Source organism: Macrobrachium nipponense, chromosome 7, assembly GCF_015104395.2.
Source record: "Macrobrachium nipponense isolate FS-2020 chromosome 7, ASM1510439v2, whole genome shotgun sequence".
NCBI classification, from domain to species: Eukaryota; Metazoa; Arthropoda; class Malacostraca; order Decapoda; family Palaemonidae; genus Macrobrachium; species Macrobrachium nipponense.
The window spans coordinates 50048007-50066598 of NC_061109.1; the positions used below are offsets into that span (position 1 = coordinate 50048007).

Below are 18592 nucleotides of genomic sequence, written 5' to 3' on the forward strand. Positions count from 1 at the left end.
CATGACATGATTCACGTGTTTGGATTTGGATCCTCCCCTGTTGATGCAGTGTACCACGACTGCACTGTCCAAAACTAGCCTTAGATGAGACTTCTTTGGGGGAAGGAGCTTCTTCATGGTAAGAAACACTGCCATTGCTTCCAGCACATTTATGTGGAGCTGGCGGAACTGAACGGACCAAGTCCCCTGAACTTGTTTTAACTGTGAGTATCCTCCCCACCCGGAGAGGGAGGCGTCTGTGTGAATCGTTAACGCCGGAGGAGGATATTGCAGGGGAACCGTCTTGGCACTATTCTTCGCTTTCGTCCATGGACAGAGCTGGTTGCGAAGGATTTGTGGGATCACTGACAACTTGTCTCGAGATTTGACATTTGCTCTTGAGCGCCAAACTCGATTTATATCTTTCAGTCTTGCTCTTAAGAGGACGTCTGTCACTGAGGCAAACTGAAGGGAACCGAGGATCCTTTCCTGGTTTCTCCTTGAAGCCTGTTTGTTTTTGAGAAATTGCCTCACTGACTTGGCTATTTTCTTTCCCTTTTGAACCACCGGAATTGACAGATTGTGGGAGGATAAATCCCATTGGATGCTAGCCCATTGAAAACGAGTCTCCGGAGAGAATCTGGATTTCGTTTTGTTTATCTGGAACCCTAGATGTTCCAGAAACTGAACTACTTTCTTTGTGGCTTTGAGGCATTCCTCGACGGTTGGTGCCCATATCAACCAGTCGTCGAGGTACGCTACTACCATTATCCCTTGTGCTCTGAGTTGTTGGACACCTACTTCCGCTATTTTCGTGAATACCCTGGGGGCTACATTCAGATCGAAGGGCATCACTTTGAAAGAGAACATCTGATCTCCTAGTTTGAAATCTAGGTATGGGCAGAAGTGCCTCGCTATGGGGATATGATAGTATGCGTCTGTAAGATCGATAGAGGTGGTGACGGCCCCACGGGGAAGTAAGGTCCGCACCTGCGAGATGGTCAGCATTTTGAACTTGTCGCAACGAATGAAGAGTTAGCTTTGACAAGTCTAAGATTACCCTTCTTTTTAATGAGCCTTTCTTTGGCACGCTGAACAAGCGCCCTTGAAATTTTAGATGCTTGAACTCTCGCCACAGCTCCTTTCTGAAGGAGCTCCTCTGCATAATCTGTCAACTCCTCTGATGGTACTTGGAAAAATGATTTGTTTGGTGGGGGATCTTTGATCTAACTCCAACCTAATCCTTTGGACACAATGCTCTGTGCCCATTTGCTGAACCCCCACCTGTGACGGAAGAGGAACAGCCTCCCTCCTACCTGGGGAGCCTCACTGCTGCTGTGCGGGTTGACCTCCGCGGCCTCCTCTGAAGTGCTTGCCTCTACTTGCAGCTCTTCCTGTACCTCGTTGACGAAAGTTACCTCTCGCCCTGCTTCCCCTTGAAAACCTGTTAAAGGTAGGGTAAGCTTGGCTTTCATACATAGAGTTGAAAGCCGGCGAGACGGTATACGAAGTTGAGGGCTGGTTTTGAGGGGACAGCAGGAGGATTGGCTGGGGACTGCTTTGAACGTCGAAGGCTGACCTGGTTGAGTAACTGGGGACTGCCTGGACAAAGTGCTGCTTGCTGCTGGTGTTTCTGGTATGGCTGATAGCGCTTTGTTCTTCTTTCAACTTCTTACCAGAAGAATATGGGATTCTCCTGTTTTCTCTTAGAAGAGATTACCCCATCTAGCTCTAAGGCTTTGGTTAAGCCTTGAAGCCTCGTGGTGTACCTCATTCACAGCAGCCTCCGGGAAGAGGTCAGCACCCCACATGTTGGAAGCAAGAAGCCTATTAGGTTCGTGTCTAATAGTGGCTTCTTGCAACACGTGCTTGCGACAGTTTCTTCTGGCCGTGAAAAAGTCGAAAGCGTCTGCCTGTACCGATTGAAGCTGGGACTTTGCGAGGATTTTGAAAAGTGGCTCTGTGGCGTACGAGAGGGCAGCCATCTCAGTAATGATTAGGGAGTTAAGGGATCTCCCTAGCCTAGTCCGAGCATCGAACTCTGCCTGAATAACGCTATCAGGCAGTCTAGGGAGCTTCTCACCGAACTGATCCATAGCGCAGTCCGGTTTGAGTTTTCCCACTGTGAAGGTAGCTGGCAGATTCTCCCACAGCTCGCCAAACGCAGGGAAGAGGGGAGATGTTGGTTCCGCTTCTCTTAGCTGCGGAATGGGTTCATCCTTGAGAACAGCTTGTAGAGTCGTCTCCACCATCTTCGTTGCAAAGGGGAGTTGAAGGCCTCCTCCTCTGTGGCAAAAAATGGTGAAGAAAGGGCTCTTGAAGGCCTGGAGTTTGGTATTTGAGCAATCCCAATCCTCCAGGCAGTGAATCCACTCCCTCTGAGCATGATCCCTGCTGTATAAAACAGTCTCTCTAGAGATCTTGTCCTCTCTATTGAGTGCCGTTTGGGTCAGCCTAGCATAACCTATGAAAGGCTGAGTCAATCCGGGAGGGTAGAACTCGAAGTCCTCAATCCTTCTCGTTCCACACTCCGGAATAGAAATCATGCCATCCTTGAAGGGAGCATAGGCTGCCACCCTCCAAGGATTATTCACAGAAAAGGCCGGCAGGGATTCGTAGGGTGGTAGCTGGACAAGTTAGACTGCGGAGCCTGATTCAGGCCGGCGAAGCGGTCATCGTGTTCTCTAACACAGACAGGTCCTGAATAGATTGGCCGGACTGGTTGATAGTGGTAGAGAGTTGAGCAAACATTTGCTCAAATCTCGTACCTAGAGAACCGACCATCTCTCCTACCTGTTGCAACACTCCTGCCGAGAAGGTGGCGGGATCGAATGCACTAGGTGCTGCCATCCCGACAGGAGTCACCGGAGCGGATCCGGTGGTTGCCGGAGAAGGTACTGGCTCGGCCGGAGCTCGGACCTTCTCCTTAGAAGCCTTGCTTCTTGACCCTCTAGAATGTGAAGATGCCGCCTTCGCCTTCACTGCATCGGCATAGGATGCTGAAGACTTACGTGATGAAGAAGACGACGACTTCTTGGTCGACGTCTTCTGGAGGGTCTTTTGCTCTCTGTGTCCCTTCACTTTCGGGGGCACAGAAGCAGCAGGCGAAGGGGACGGGATCTCAGATTCCGTGAAGCCTTGGAAAGAAGAAGAAGAAGGAACAGGAGAAGAAGATCCAGGTGCGCCCAAAGGTAGCCCTTGGGCGCCCGAAGCACCTACCTCGACCAACAAGTCCTCTACACCTACCGCCATTGGCTCAATGTTGATGTCAAGTGTTGCGACGTCCGGCACCACTTCCTGCGTCGAGATACTCCCGAACGCTTGCTGCACCTCTCGCTGGATGGAAGCTATGAGTGGGGCTGCCGCGGCGGGGTCTACGTATCCCGTCGCCTTCCCTCCTGGGAAGATCTGGACTGCCAGCTTCTTGTCCAGCACGTATGGCTGACCCTTGGCGGCGTTCTTTCCGAAGCCGCCCACCCAAGCCTTCAGGGTTGCCAAAGCGACTTCCTTTACGGCGGCAGCCTGCAAGAGAGCGCCGTATGAAGCTTCTAATAGCGGAGTTACAGCTTAAAGTAAGACTTAAAACTAGCAAAGATAAATGATTGTAAGCATACTTGTCTAGAAACCTACTCACCCCATCCAGAAGCTGACTCACGAGATCATAGCATATAGTGCATGCTTCGTGGTGCCAGACAATTAACTCTCCATGGGTAGTGGCGCACGGGGCGTGGGTCCTGCACTCCTCGTGGCCACAGGGGTCGTGGAGGACTGCATTGCAGCCAGGTTCCTGACAGTTGGTAGCCTGTAAGTGGAGGGATACATGAGTATCGGGATTACACATTTACAGCCTAACTCCATTGCATGCCGGAGTATGAAAGTTAGAATAAAATAGTCCTCTACCGCAATACGTATGGTTAGAAGGGCGGTCTGGTTGGGATCCGCGGCGTACGCCGGGAACAGATAAAGAGACCAACCAGGAGTGGTGAGAAGCCCAGGTGAGGGAGAAACCACGACGGAGAACGGCGGAGGCGGATAATGAAAGATAACAACAGTGATAATATATATATATATATAAAAAGGGGGCATGCATACTTAGCATAGAGTAAGACATGCCTTCCTTCCGACTACTAGAGGAGTGCCCGGGTAAGAAAGCAAGCTCTCCTCCGGTAGCAGAAAAGGGATTTTGACGTAGGAAAAATCTATTTCTGGGAGATTGGCTCGTGTCGCCCTATGAAAGGATCCTTAATATCATAATTTCTAGGCAAAATTAATCTAAATCTTACCAGAGAAAAAACAAAATTAAGAAAATGTCAGTAAAATAAAACTGACTCGCTCAACTCTATAAAAAGAAGTGTCGGTATGAGAATAGGAGCGAGTGGGAACACTACCACGAGTCATTTCACCATTTAGACCTTCCAATCCAAAATCCCCACTAGCGAGAGCTGATACTAACGGGTGATGCGGCCGTTACTACTACTACTAAGGACGCCACGGACAGCAGCGCCCCTAGCGGTCATCCTTAATCTATGAACATCTTGCCCTGCAGGGGGGGAAAAGCAAGACAGGGTGGGTTTCATAGGGCGACACGAGCCAATCACCCAGAAATTGATTTTTCCTATGTCAAAATCCCCCTTTTCTGGCTCAGCTCGTGTCGGCCTATGAAAGAGTACCAGAGAAAACAGGCAAGATGGGAAAAGGGACAATGAAAAACTGAAGTAAAAATAGATATATAATATAAGTGAATCAGGTATACAGAATACAAATTAAGTACTTAAAGCTAACTTATGCTAAACAATGGCATAATAATAAACATAGTAGTATACAATAATGTAATGTAAGTTAACAAAACAGGTTCACTTAAGCAAAGTATTTACATCAATATAACAAACACATTGTGTCTACCCTAGCATAAAAATAAGGGTGGGAGGGACACTGAAGTACCTTATAAGTACAAAGTGTTGGATGTCACTAGCAAAAAAATAAGGGACAAACACTAATATGACCTCAGCAGCTAAGGCTAGAGTGTCTGAGTAGCATGGCGATAGGGTGAGGCATGTTAGACGAGGTAGGTAGGAAGGAGATCTGGATCTATACTATGACTACTATACAGTATCAGGAGAAACAATGTTTCCCGCTGCTACTGCAGAAAATTTTAAAGATTCCAAGGACTTTAGATAGTGACGTTTAAAGACTGTCGGAGATTTCCATCCAGTATACTTTTAAGATCCTCGAAGTTCATATGTTGAAAGTAGTTAATTGAGGTGGCTACTCCCCTGATGTCATGTGCTTTTGGGAATGAATCAGGGTTGGCTTGTTTAATGAAGTAAAGGATCTGTTGTCTAATACCTTTTACTGATAAAGTACCACCATTTTCTCTCATGAAGAGAGAACCTGAGGATCTTGAGGATGTGCGAGATAGAAAGGCTCTTAAAGTTGATACTGGGCAGAGAGAAGGGTCTTGCGGAAGTGGGATGACTTTCCAAGGAGCCCACCTTGCAAGAGGATCCTCATTTTTAGCTAAAAAGCTACGATCCGGAGCAAGCAGGACTTCTCCTGAGGGGAGGAATTCTACATGACCCGCATCTCTGGATAGAGCCGACAGTTCTGAAATTCTAGCTCCTGAGGCTAGGCTTAATAAGAATAACGTCTTTCTGAGGAGCATTATGAATGTGCACGACGAGTTGTCAGTATCTGATGCTAGTTTGAGGACGTCATTTAAGAACCATGAGACTGCCGTAGGCCTGCCCTTTGAGAAGGTCTAAGTCTAGCACAGGCTTTAGGGATAGACGTAAAGTAAGATTCAGTCAGATCTATCTGGAAACCCAACTGAAAGATCTTCTTCAAAGCCGATTTATGCGTAGTAATAGTGCTAGCTGCTAAACCTTTTTCAAACAAGGATCTGAAAAAGGATATAGCTAAGTTAACTGTCATGGTTGTAGTGTTTGATTCTTTCAGGAAGGATGCTAATTTTTTAACAGCAGAGTCATATTGTCTAATAGTTGACTCTCTCTTATCTGACTCTAGGAAGAGGATGTTTTGTGGATCAATGTTAGCATCTTTGTTAGCCGCAAACTTCATGAAGTCCATAAAGTTAGGGTCTGAAGAATTCCTGAGGAAGCGAACACAGTCCTCATTTGTACTGCTTGTGACAGCCTGGGATTGGGAATCCGTTGAGGTCGGAGACCCAATTCCAGAAGCAGCGGATACCAGTTGCTTTTGGGCCAGTCTGGTGCAACCAGCGCTACCAGTCCCTTGAAAGTCCTCAGCTTGCTCAAGACTTTCAATAGAAGATTCACTGGAGGAAAAACATAAATTTTTCTCCACTGACTCCAATCTAGCGACCAGGCGTCCGTGGCATAAGCCAGAGGGTCCAGGTTGGGGGCCACATAGCAAGGGAGCTTGTGTTGCTTGTGAAGCGAAGAGATCTACTTGGAGACCTGGGACTCTCCGGCATATCCATGGAATGACCTGTCGTCTAGGACCATTCTGATCCAGAGGGACCGACCGGGACAAAGCGTCTGCTATCCATTCTTACCCCCGACAGGTGAGTGGCGGACAGATGCCATTTGTGTTTGTCTGCTAGGGCAAAGATGGCTATCATGACATGGTTCACATGTTTGGATTTGGACCCTCCTCTGTTGATGCAATGAACTACCACTGCACTGTCCAAAACTAGTCTTAGATGAGACTTTTTCGGGGAAGAAGTCTCTTCAGGGTAAGAAATACTGCCATTGCTTCCAAAACGTTTATGTGGAGCTGGCGGAACTGAGCTGACCAAGTCCCCTGAACTTGTTTGAATTGAGAATATCCCCCCCAACCGGACAGGGAGGCATCCGTGTGAATGGTTAATACCGGAAGGGGATATTGGAGGGGTATCAGTTTGGCCAGGTTCTTCACTTTTGTCCATGGACGGAGTGTTGATTGCGAAGGATCTGTGGAATTACTGACAACTTGTCTCGAGATTTGGCGTTTGCTCTCGATCGCCAAACTCGGTTTATATCCTTCAGCCTTGCTTTTAGGAGGATGTCTGTCAAGGAGGCAAACTGAAGAGAACCTAGGATTCTTTCTTGGCTTCTCCTTGATGTTGTTTGCATTTGAGAAATTGTTTCACAGCTTTGGCTATTTCTTTGCGTTTGACCACTGGAATTGACAGATTGTGGGAAGACAAATCCCATTGGATTCCTAGCCACTGAAAACGAGACTCTGGAGTAAGTCTGGATTTCGTTTTGTTTATCTGGAACCCCAGATGTTCCAGAAATTGAACTACCTTTTCCGTGGCTTTGAGACATTCCTCGACTGTTGGTGCCCAGATCAACCAATCGTCGAGGTATGCTGCTACCATTATCCCCTGAGTTCTCAATTGTTGAACTACCACTTCTGCTATTTTTGTGAATACCCTGGGGGTTATATTCAGACCGAAGGGCATCACTTTGAATGAGAATTTCTGATTTCCTAGTCTGAACCCTCAGGAATGGGCGGAAGTGCCTGGCCTATAGGGATATGATAGTATGTGCGTCTGTAAGATCGATGGAGCATGTGACGGCTCCACGAGGAAGTAAGGTCCTTACTTGCGAAATGGTAAGCATTTTTGAACTTGTCGCAACGGATGAAAGAGTTTAGCCTTGACAAGTCTAAGATTACCCTTCTTTTTGTTGAGCCTTTTCTTTGGCACGCTGAATAAGCGACCTTGAAATTTTTAAATGCTTGACTCTCGCAATAGCTCCTTTCTGAAGGAGTTCTCTCGCATAATCTGTCAATTCCTTTGACGGTTCCTGGTAAAATGATCTGATTGAGGGGGATCTTTTGTTCCAACTCCAACCCAATCCCTTGGACACTATGCTCTGTGCCCAATTGCTGAACCCCCACCTGTGACGGAAGAGGAACAACCTCCCTCCTACCTGGGGAGCCTCATTGTTGTTGGGCGGGTTGACCTCCACGCCCTCCTCTGAACTGCCTACCTCTTGCGCCTCTACTTGAGCCACGTGGCGAAAGTGGCCTCGAGCGCTCTGCTACCTCTCGCCTGCCCCGAAAGGGAGGATAAGCCTGACTTTCATAAACAGGGTTGAAGGCCGGCGAGAGTGCATAAGAGGTCGAGGGTTGCGACTGATGGAGACACAAGGAGGATGGGTTGAGTCTTGGTTTGAAGTTGCAGGCTGTCCCTGTTGGGTAACTGGACGGCCTGAACGAATTGCTGCTGCTGCTGACGTTTCTGGTAAGGCTGGAATCTTCTACCAGCCTTCTTTGGTTTCTTACCAGCAGTGGGGGCGGGATTCTTGTTTCCTCTTAGAGGAGATACCCCATCTAGCTCTGAGGCTCTGGTTGAGCCTAGCAGCCTCATGGTGTACCTCATTCACCGCGGACTCTGGGAAGAGGTCCGCCCCCCACATGCTGGAAGCCAGGAGCCTATTAGGTTCGTGCCTAATAGTGCATTCCTGCAGAACGTGCTTTCGACAGTTCCTCCTAGCTAGGAAGAAGTCGAAGATCTGTCTGAACCGTTTGAAGCTGAGACTTGGCCAGAATCTTAAATAAAGGTTCTGTGCCATATGATAAAGCAGCCATCTCAGTAATGATCAAAGAATTGAGGGATCTCCAAACCTAGTTCGAGCGTCGAACTCTGCCTGAATCAAGGTATCAGGCAGCCTCGGAAGCGTTTTCACCAAACTGGTCCATTGCACAGTCCGGTTTGAGCTTACCAAGCGTGAAAGTGGACGGCAAGTTCTCCCAACATTCCCCGAAAGCTGGGAAGAGCGGAGAGTAGACTCCGCTTCCTCAGTTGTGGCATGGGCTCATCCTTGAGGACTGCCTGAAGAGTCGCTTCCACTATTTTGGATAGCGAACGGAAGAGAAGCCTCCTCCTCCGTCGCAAAAATAGTAAAAGGACTCTTGAAAGCCTGGAGCTTGGTGTTGGTACACTCCCAGTCCTCAAGGCAGTGAACCCATTCCCGCTGAGCGTGCTCTCTACTATAAAGCACATGCTCTCTGGTGATCTTGTCTTCCCTAGTGAGCGCCGCTGCGGTCAGCCTAGCATACCCAATGAAAGGCTGCGTCAATCCCGGAGGATAAAAACTCGAAGTCCTCAATCCTTCGAGTTCCACACTCCGGGACAGAGATCATACCGTCCTTGAATGGAGCGTAAGCGGCTACTCTCCATGGGTTATCCATGGAGAAGGCTGGTAGCGACTCATAAGGAGGTAGCTGGGGAATACCAGCACTTGCTACTACTGGGGAGACTGGGTAAGGAACCTGAGCAAGCCCAGCTACTCGGTCCTCATTCTCTCTAACTCTGTTAGAGAGATCTTGGATGGACTGGCCGACTGATTCAAAGTGTTCGACAGTTGCGCGAACATCTGTTCGAACTTGGTTCCGAGGGCGGAGACCTGTGAGCCGACCATCTCTCCTACCTGTTGCATCACCACTGCTGAGAAGGCAGTGGGATCAAAGGTGCTCGGTCCCGCTACTCCAACCGGCGTTGCCGGAGTGGATGCGGTGGAGGCCGGAGAAGGCATTGGCTCAGCAGGAGCGCGAGCCTTCTCCTTAGAAGCCTTGCTTCTAGAGCTCTTGGAGTGTGAGGAGCTCGGCTTAGCCTTCACCGCGTCAGCATAGGAAGTCGAAGACTTCTTAGCTGAAGAAGACGAAGACGACTTTTTAGAAGTCGTCTTAACGAGGGTCTTCGGTTCTCTCTGTCCCTTCACCTTTGGGGGTACAGAGAGAGCGGGAGAGCGGGCAGGGATCTCAGATCCCGAAAAGCCTTGGAAAGAAGCAGTAGAAGAAGGGACAGGAGAAGATCCAGGAGCGCCCAAGGAAAGACCTTGGGCACACCCGACACACCTACCTCAACTAACAAATCCTCTGCACCTACCGCCATAGGCTCAATATTAAGGTCCAGGGTTGCGACATCTGGGACAGTCTCCTGCGTGGCCACGGCCCCTAACGACTGCTGCACAATCTTGCTGGATAGAAAGCGATGAGAGGGGCTGCAGAGATGGGGTTCAACATATCCTGTTTGACTTGCCGCCGGGGTAAGATCTGAATGGCCAGCTTCTTGTCTAGGATGTATGGCTGGCCCTTGGCGGCGTTCTTGCCGAAGCCGCCCACCCAAGCCTTCAGGGTTGCTAGGGCGACTTCCTTCACGGCGGCAGCCTGAAAGAGAAGGCGAAATGAAGCTTCTAGTGGCGGGGACGGGGTTAAACAATGTTAAGACTAAGTGTTATTAGTAATACGATAAAGAAGTCTAAAATCGACTTACCCCTCCCACCAGCTGACTGACCAGGTCATAGCAGATGGTGCAGGCTTCTGGGTGCCAGACGATCATGGCGTTGTAGGTCGTGGCACACGGGGCGTGAGTCCTGCACTCATCGTGGGCGCAGGGGTCGTACAGCGTCGCGTTACATCCCAGGACCTGACCAGTTGGTAGCCTGTAAGTGGAAAGATACATAAGTATCAGGAGAACACTTACAGCCTAACAATTGGCTCTGCTGCATGCCGGAGCATGAAAGTTAGATTAAACCAGAGCCCCGCCATAATACGTGTGGTAACAAGGTGGTTGTTGTCTAAGGCTACGCCGGAGACAAGAGAAATTACCCAACCAGGTGTGGTGGTGAGCTATGAAACCACGACGGAGAACGATGGAGATGGTATACACACAGTTAGATAATACTAAAATTCACCGTAAAATTAGGGTATATCCTGATATTTATAACGAAATATATATATAAATCTTTTCCCCGCTTACTAGAAGAGTGCCCGGGTAAGAAGCAAGCTCTCCTCCGGTAGCGGGAAAAAGGCAGGATATAGTAGGCAAGCAATAGACCACTAGTAGTGACCACCCCGCCCGCTGGCGGAGCCAGACGAACTATAACCAAAGGGGCCCCGGCTGCAGCGGAGGCTCCGTTCGTTACAGTGGGAGAAAGGTGGGACTGAGCAATGGGGGAGGGGGTTCCCGGCGTGACGCGGCGGGAGAGAGAGGGGGGGGGGGGGTGGCCTACTCCTCCCCGTCTCAACAATACCCGCTCGGAGACCCGGTACCCGAAACACGTGGTCGCCCTAAACCCAGCTGGGAGGAACCCCTGGCCTCCTCAGAGAAGGAGGGAGGAAGGCTACTGAGGTTGTCATAGCAACCAAGGGTCCACCAGACCCCTCCCTATACCTGTAAGGGAGGGAAGGGGAAGGGTAGGTGCGGTGGAACACGTGGCCGCCAGTGGCCTAAGCCGCGATAGGAACACAACGGGAGGGAGGGCCAGTGAACCAGGCTGTACCAATACATGGGACATGCACCTAGGCTAGCCTAACACCCTAACAAAAAGGAACTAAAATTACATCATAACAGGTGGAAAAGACACTTTTAGTAAAAGAAAAAGAAGCCCAGGAGGAGGCAAACTGTTCCGAGGAACAGAGGACTACTCGGAGCCAGCGATAGCCGATGAAGAGCAAGAGCTGGGATGCTGGGCCAGAATACAGAATAGCCCTAAATACCAAACTAAGAGGATGGTAGACGGGCTAACCTAGCTAAAAATACAATGAACGTGATATAGTAAGCCCATAAGTACAAGAAGTCCCAGTATGGAAGACCGGGAATTCTAGACATGAGGCAGCATGGCGCCGCCACTAGCCGACCGGGAAACCGTATATAGACCTATTAGAAGGAAAATACTGGTTCCTGGAAGACTAAATACAGTAAAATACTACTATGAGGCACTTAACTTAGCCGATGCGATGGCAGCACGTTCCATGGTAATTAGTGGAGATAAATCCGAGAAATAGGCACACGTGAAAAAATGCGTTCAACGCGTACTGCTAAATATTAAGGATGACCGCTAGGGGCGCTGCTGTCCGTGGCGTCCTTAGTAGTAGTAGTAACGGCCGCATCACCCGTTAGTATCAGCTCTCGCTAGTGGGGATTTTGGATTGGAAGGTCTAAATGGTGAATGACTCGTGGTAGTGTTCCCACTCGCCCCTATTCTCATACCGACACTTCTTTTATAGAGTGAGCGAGTCAGTTTTACTGACATTTTCTTAATTTTGTTTTTCTCTGGTAAGATTTAGATTAATTTTGCCTAGAAAGAATGATATTAAGGATCCTTTCATAGGCCGACACGAGCTGAGCCCAGAAAGAAGGTATAGCAGGCAAGCTTTGAGACCACTAGTAGATCCCTACCCCGTCGGCTGGCGGAGCCAGTGATACCGGATAACCGAAGGGGCCCCCGGCTAACAAGCAGAGGCTCCGTCTGTTATGGTAAAAAGAATAATAGGGGGGAGGGAAGCGAACGAGAACACCGGAGTTGGTCGTGGCGAGCGGGAGGGGAGGGGTGGCCAACCCCAACACCCCCGACACATCGGACACACCGGTACCCGCGACTCTACAGAGAGAGAGGGAAGTAGGCTAAATGGTTGTCATGACAACCGAGGAGGGTCCAGCCAGACCCCTCCCTACCATGTGGAAGGGAGGGAAGGGAGAGGGTAAGGCGCCCATGGGCGCACGTGATCGAGGGTGGACCAGAGTGCGGTAGCAACACAACCACTAGGCAGAGACCACGTGAACCCAACCGTACCAACGCATGGTACTGGGCGCCTAAAGCTAGCCTAGCATGAAAATAACACTGTATAAAATAACACTACATAAATAATAAGTAAATACATCGTAAAAGAATAGAAGGAACACACGAGTAAGAGAGAAAGAAGCCCAGGAGAAGGCGAACTGATCCGAAGACCAGACAACCACTCGGAGCCAGCTGTAGCCGATGAAGAGCAAAAGCTGGGATGCTGGACTGGGGAAAACAGTATAGCCCTAAATACCAAAACCAAGATAATAACGGGTAAAAGGTATGGGCTGTGGATCCTAAATTCTAAAATACGATGTAATATAGAAGATGAACGCAATAAGAGCCCATGAAGGATAAGACGTCCCAGTATAGGAAACCGGGAAATCTTAAATACGAGGAGGCACATGGCCGCCACGAGTCAACCGGGAGACCGTATATGACCTAAAAAACAGAAAATACTGGTCCCTGGAAGACAAAAATACAAAATCTTAACCTTTCGGGCACTTAACTTAGCCGTGGCGATAGCAGCGCGTTCCATCTTGGATAAAAACCTCAAAATTAGCGAACACAACACGAGAAAGAAAAAACACAGGTGTTGTAGCTGAGCTAATGACAAAGGATGGCCACTAGAGGCGCTGCGCTCCGCTTGGCGTCGGTAGTAGTAGTAGTAGCGGGCGCATCTCCCTTTGGGATCGGCTCTCTCAGGTGGGGATTTTGAGGTGGAATGTCTAAATGGCAAATGGTTCGTGGTAGTGATCTCACTCGCCCCTGTTACCATACCGACACTTCTTTTATAGAGTGAGCGAGTCAGTTTTACTGACATTTTCTTGATTTTATTTTTTCTCTGGTAATTATTAGGTTTTTTACCTAGAAATAATGAACTTAAGGATTATTTCACAGGCCGACACGAACTGAGCCCAGAAAAGTTATTTCATATATTTTGTTTCCTTTTATGGTTTAGTTTTTCATTTGCATGCACCAAGACACTGTTGGCCAAGAAAATTTCAGATGAAACAGATAGGATATTTATACTGTATATGTGTAGTACTTATTAACCAGTTCAAGTTTATAAGTTCTCAGGTATGACTAAAATGACATATTTTTAAAGTAATTTGTATTTTTCCTAACAGACAAATTCTATGTCTTGACATAGGGGATTTACTTTCAGTGCAGGCTGGAACTGGCCATTTAAATTAAATCAAAGTGGAAAAAGAAAGGTTATTTGATCTTTCAATAATTAAACTTTTGAAAAAATTAAGAGTATTCTGAAAATAACTTTTAAAAACTACAATAATCACTGTGCTGTACCAGCCAAACTTGCTGCTTAGTGCATCGAGACAGTTGAATGCACACAACAAACTAACACGCCATCAGCTCATGAGTACGAGTGTTTATATTTTTTCAAAGTTTTGCTTTGCTGGCCAAAATTGAGGTGCATCTTTAAGGTTAGAGTGTCTTTTAATGCCAGGAAATAAGGTACTGTATTCAATCTCTTATAATTTAAGTTGATGAAACTCATTCAGCACTTGAGGAATGGTTTTTCATGGTTAACTCTAACCTCTTTCTTTAATTTGCTACCTTGATTTTGGGTACTTTAAGTTCCCCCTTCAGGAAACTTCCTTTCCAAACCTCATTGTGAAAACAGTCTTTCTAAAAATAAGTTATTCATGGAGGGGTTTTGTTAGGTCATCACTTAATAAGAATCAGACATCTAGTACATAGTTATGGTGTTTTTTGTAGGATTCTTCAGGGCTGACACTTATTTGTAGTTCCTCTCCACAAGGCAGAGGAAAACCATCTCGTGTAGGTTATAGGATCCAGAGGGCTCATAGATGGTGACTGTTATAATTTTCTGTTTGACAGACTAAAGACTGTTCATCCTAGGAATTATGTGATATGAATATAGACACACTACATATATACTGTACATAATTAATGTCTTATGTAAAAAAACTGTTTTTAGTTTTCATTCTTCATCATAAGTACTCTGGATGTGAATGCTGTTTCACTACAAAACTTTCTTGTATATGAATTGCTTAACTGGTTCTATAGATGGGAATTGCTGTTAATTTTGTGCATAGGAGGATTTTCCCTCGTGTGTATGTGTTTATTTTCTGCATAGGAGGGTTTCCCTTTGTGTATGGCTGAATTGCTTTAAAAAACTTGAAAGTTCCAATGAAATATTTTTGTGTCTAACCCCTGCTTCTGTAATGTAAATATGTGGTGCCTGTATTTTTGTGCTTCTTTCACTATTTCTGTGCTTTTTTTATAATGTATTTTTTGTGTGCATTTTTTATTATGTATTCTTTATAAAAGTAAAATACGTAAATAAATACACAATTTAGTCAATTTCAGTTTTCAAGGTTCCTTATTTTTATAACTCTATCTACTAAAGTATTAGAATTTATGGTTTTACTTTCAGATATTGTTTATTGAACAAACTATATAAAATTTCCTTTAAAATGTTTCTTTAATCCTCATTTTTTTCCTTAGTGGTTCCAAGAGGAAATTGCAAGAGCATACTTGAAGGCCAATCCTCCTGCTTCCTGAGGATACGCTAAGGAGTCCTCTGACACCCCAGTGAAGACTACAAATTTTTATTCTCAACCATGTGTTTTATTTTTTGTTTGTTTCTTGGGTTGGGGTTGGAATGTTGTAACTTTGACCTTCAAAGATATTTATTTGTTTAAACCATTAGATTTAAGGAACTTGTATTCAGACTGATCTAACACACATGACAATTTGTAATAGATCCAGTTGAACTTTACCATTCAAGCAAGTCTCTTGATCAGGATCATAATGTTTTACTGTTCATGTGGCATTATTTTTTAAGTGATACTAAATTCTTACTATGCATTCTCCAGTTTTTATGTCTACATGTATATTTTTTTATGACTTGAGAAGAGGTAAAAAGGTTAAGTTGCAGAGGCTTCATAATTTTCTCTTCTTGTGGCATATATACACAGTACTGTACTTTTTATTTTCAATACATTCTTTTATATTTAAAACTCAGAGGACTCACTTTAATGTATATGGTAACTTCAATTGCAGTATACTTCTGAAACAAAAAATACTGTATAAATAGGACTTTAAAAAGCCAAGAAAGTTTACTTTTCTGTTGGTAGGGTATAAACTGGATATTTTATCATATTTTCCTTGGCAGTATTCTTGATATTATTGTAGTTTACCTAAAAGAGGGTTTCTGGTAATGAATCTCTTGATTACCTTTTATGGATGTAATTCTTCTTTCTGATTGCACAATTTATATTTTATAGTACAACATTTTATTTATTCTCATTTGCATCTAGATTTAGTTATTTGATATGTATGTAATATGTATATACTTTTAAAAGTAAGATTTATAGTTTGTTAAATTTTTGTACCGTTTGAGTTATCAAATTTTCATGGGTGTATAATATATGTAATGCCATAAAAAAAGTATTTTCATTAGTTATTGGCATGTACAGTAATATGCTAAATGTCTCAAGGGCTCTTTTTACTGTCCATTTTCTTTCCTCTGGTCATGTATGAGGACACAATGATCATTTTACTTTCTTTATGCTCTCTATTATAATCAATGAAAAGAAGTTTTAAAGATTGTGAACTTGAAAATTTGGACATAATAAACACAGCGGAAAAGTTAAGATGACCATGGCTTTTCTTTACTTCAGTGTGTGTTCATAATGAAAGAATAGGAAAACCTTTGGCATTTAGTTTGTGTCATCCTCCTTATAAATTTGGTGTGAAGTCATTAATATAAATATACCAGAAAAATGTTCACTATTTCATGCCTTTTTATTCTATGATGATTCCTTTCATTCTATAATGATTTTAACACAAAGTCAGGATATTGTGAACATACTTTTTTTTTTTTTAGTAATAAGTTTGAGAAAATATATAGCTAAGTACTTGCAATGTTCAACATATTCACATAATAAGCTTTCAGGTGACATACCAGAGATGCCTTATGGTAAAAACTTGTTTTGCATTTGAATTTTTCTGAATATAACTTGCTGGCAGATGAATCTCAATTCATATAATTGAGATAAAACTCTTAAGCATTGCATTTAAAATATGCACAATAAAATTACAGCATGAATAACATTGTCAAGCCTTGAAGTATACCGTCCTTTTGACTTGAAGAATAATCTTTCCAAGGCTTGAGCTGAGTGTTCTTACACACTGATAAGCTGTAATAATGACCCAATTTCATATGAGAACTTGAATAACAAATGTTGCAGTCTGATGTTTAATATAAGTGGGTATTTTAATAAACCCCTAAGGATTTAGAAATACATGCCTTTGCTTTTCATGTCAAATTTAAGGTGGTAATATCTTAATTTTTGTACTTAAAATACATTCCTTATTCTTTAGGCAGAAAACATCTTCCATAATAGGTACTTTCCCATGCATTCTAGAAGGACTTAAAGGGAAGAATAGGTATTATGTGGAAGGCATTTTGATATAACTTATATGTGTTAGGATATATGTTTGCTGACAGAGTTTGTTATATGGGAATTCCATACCACTGTTCAACAATGTGTATAAACAGAAGTAGGTTTATGCTTTTGTAAATATGATTTTTGTTTTGTGTCTTTGCAAAAGGGAAACTATACAAGTTTCATGTTAACTAAGGTATTAAAAGTTACAGAATACAAAAACTGCATATTTCTTGGCTAAGTACTTCAAATCATGTACTGTATATATTTAGATAAATATATAGAAATAAGCCCCCAAAAGAAATTTGTGAGAATCTAGAACATTTTTAATTGACTGTTTTCAGTTACTCAAGATTTTAATATCATTAAGATATTTATGTATGTATATACAGATTAAACCTGCCTTTTGGGCCTGCTGTGGAAGTTAAGAAAGTTACCTATGCATCACAAATAGTTATGAAATAATTAGCTAGTCATGCAATAACATGTTACAAAATATTTTTCCCACCTTAATTTCTTAGCAATTTACCTCTGCCCTGCAAACTTTGCTTAATACAGCACATTAAAATGTCTCCAGTACCATATAAGAAGTAAGTTATTGTTTCTTGGTGAACCATATGCCCTTTACACAAAATCATTTAATCTATTAAATCCTTCTAGACTTGGAATTAGCTTGATTCTTAAGTCCTGCTTTAGAACAGATTATTTTATAGATTTATGTTTCATTCTAGGTCTAATTGTATAGAGTATTAAACAGCTCTTCTTTTTGTTACTTCAAATGAAATGTTAATGAAAAGATGCATTATAAGATTATATTTACCAAAAAGTTTCATTCTGGGTCTAATTATATAGTTGTATAGGGTATTAAACAGCTTTTTTTGTTACTTAAAATGAAATGTTAATGAAAAGATGCATTATAAGGTTATATTTACCACAATGTTGTTTTGTTAAATCTTATGTGCACTACATATCGTAGTTCAAATTTATCAAGGTGGAAATTTTGACAATGTTCAATATTTTCAACCTATTATTAAATTGATAAGAAGCTTTTGTCTGTTAAGATAATTTCTCCCCTACACTTTTTTTTTGCATGTGGTTAAAAATGTAAAAAATTTTAATGCAAGCAGCCTAGTTCCAGCACCTTATATACAGAGTACAGTACAGTGAATACATATCAGTCTCTTCAGATGTACTGTTCTGTTATGACATGACAAATTTTTAATCAATTTGTATTTTTCATAACTAATAAATATACTGTCTTAACGTATGGATAATTCTGCTAGTGCTAGCTGGAAAACTAGTAAAAATAAAACAAGGAATTTGTGGCAATGAGGTAGACTGGTAAGCCTAGGTGGCAACTGTCAGCCTCCATCCATATGATTAGAAGGGATGACACCATAGTTTCTTCCATCCCAGGTAACTTCATTTAGGGGTGGCTAGAGGTGGGCCCTGTCAGTCAAGACTGCAGGTTTGTTAGATATGAAAAGTACAAATTTATTTGCAGTCTGTTAGATATGAAAAGTACAAATTTATTAAAACTTGTCATTTGTTCATATGCGGAGCAAACCTGGTTCTTACCTTATGGAGAGACACTTTTGGAGGGAGGAAAGAGTGTCTTACTCTTTTGCTCCATTT

At 44.0% G+C, this 18592-nt stretch overlaps 1 protein-coding gene across 1 annotated transcript in view; it reads left to right on the forward strand.

Annotated features, from left to right (window-relative positions):
* The window catches only part of LOC135216964 (intermembrane lipid transfer protein Vps13-like), an 840085-nt gene extending 822078 nt beyond the window's left edge, over positions 1 to 18007 (forward strand). Inside the window, 1 exon segment of the mRNA XM_064252490.1 lies at positions 15012 to 18007. Within this exon segment, the coding sequence (XP_064108560.1) occupies positions 15012 to 15068 (57 nt within the window). The 3' untranslated portion in view covers positions 15069 to 18007.
* The last annotated feature ends 585 nt before the right edge of the window (positions 18008 to 18592 follow it).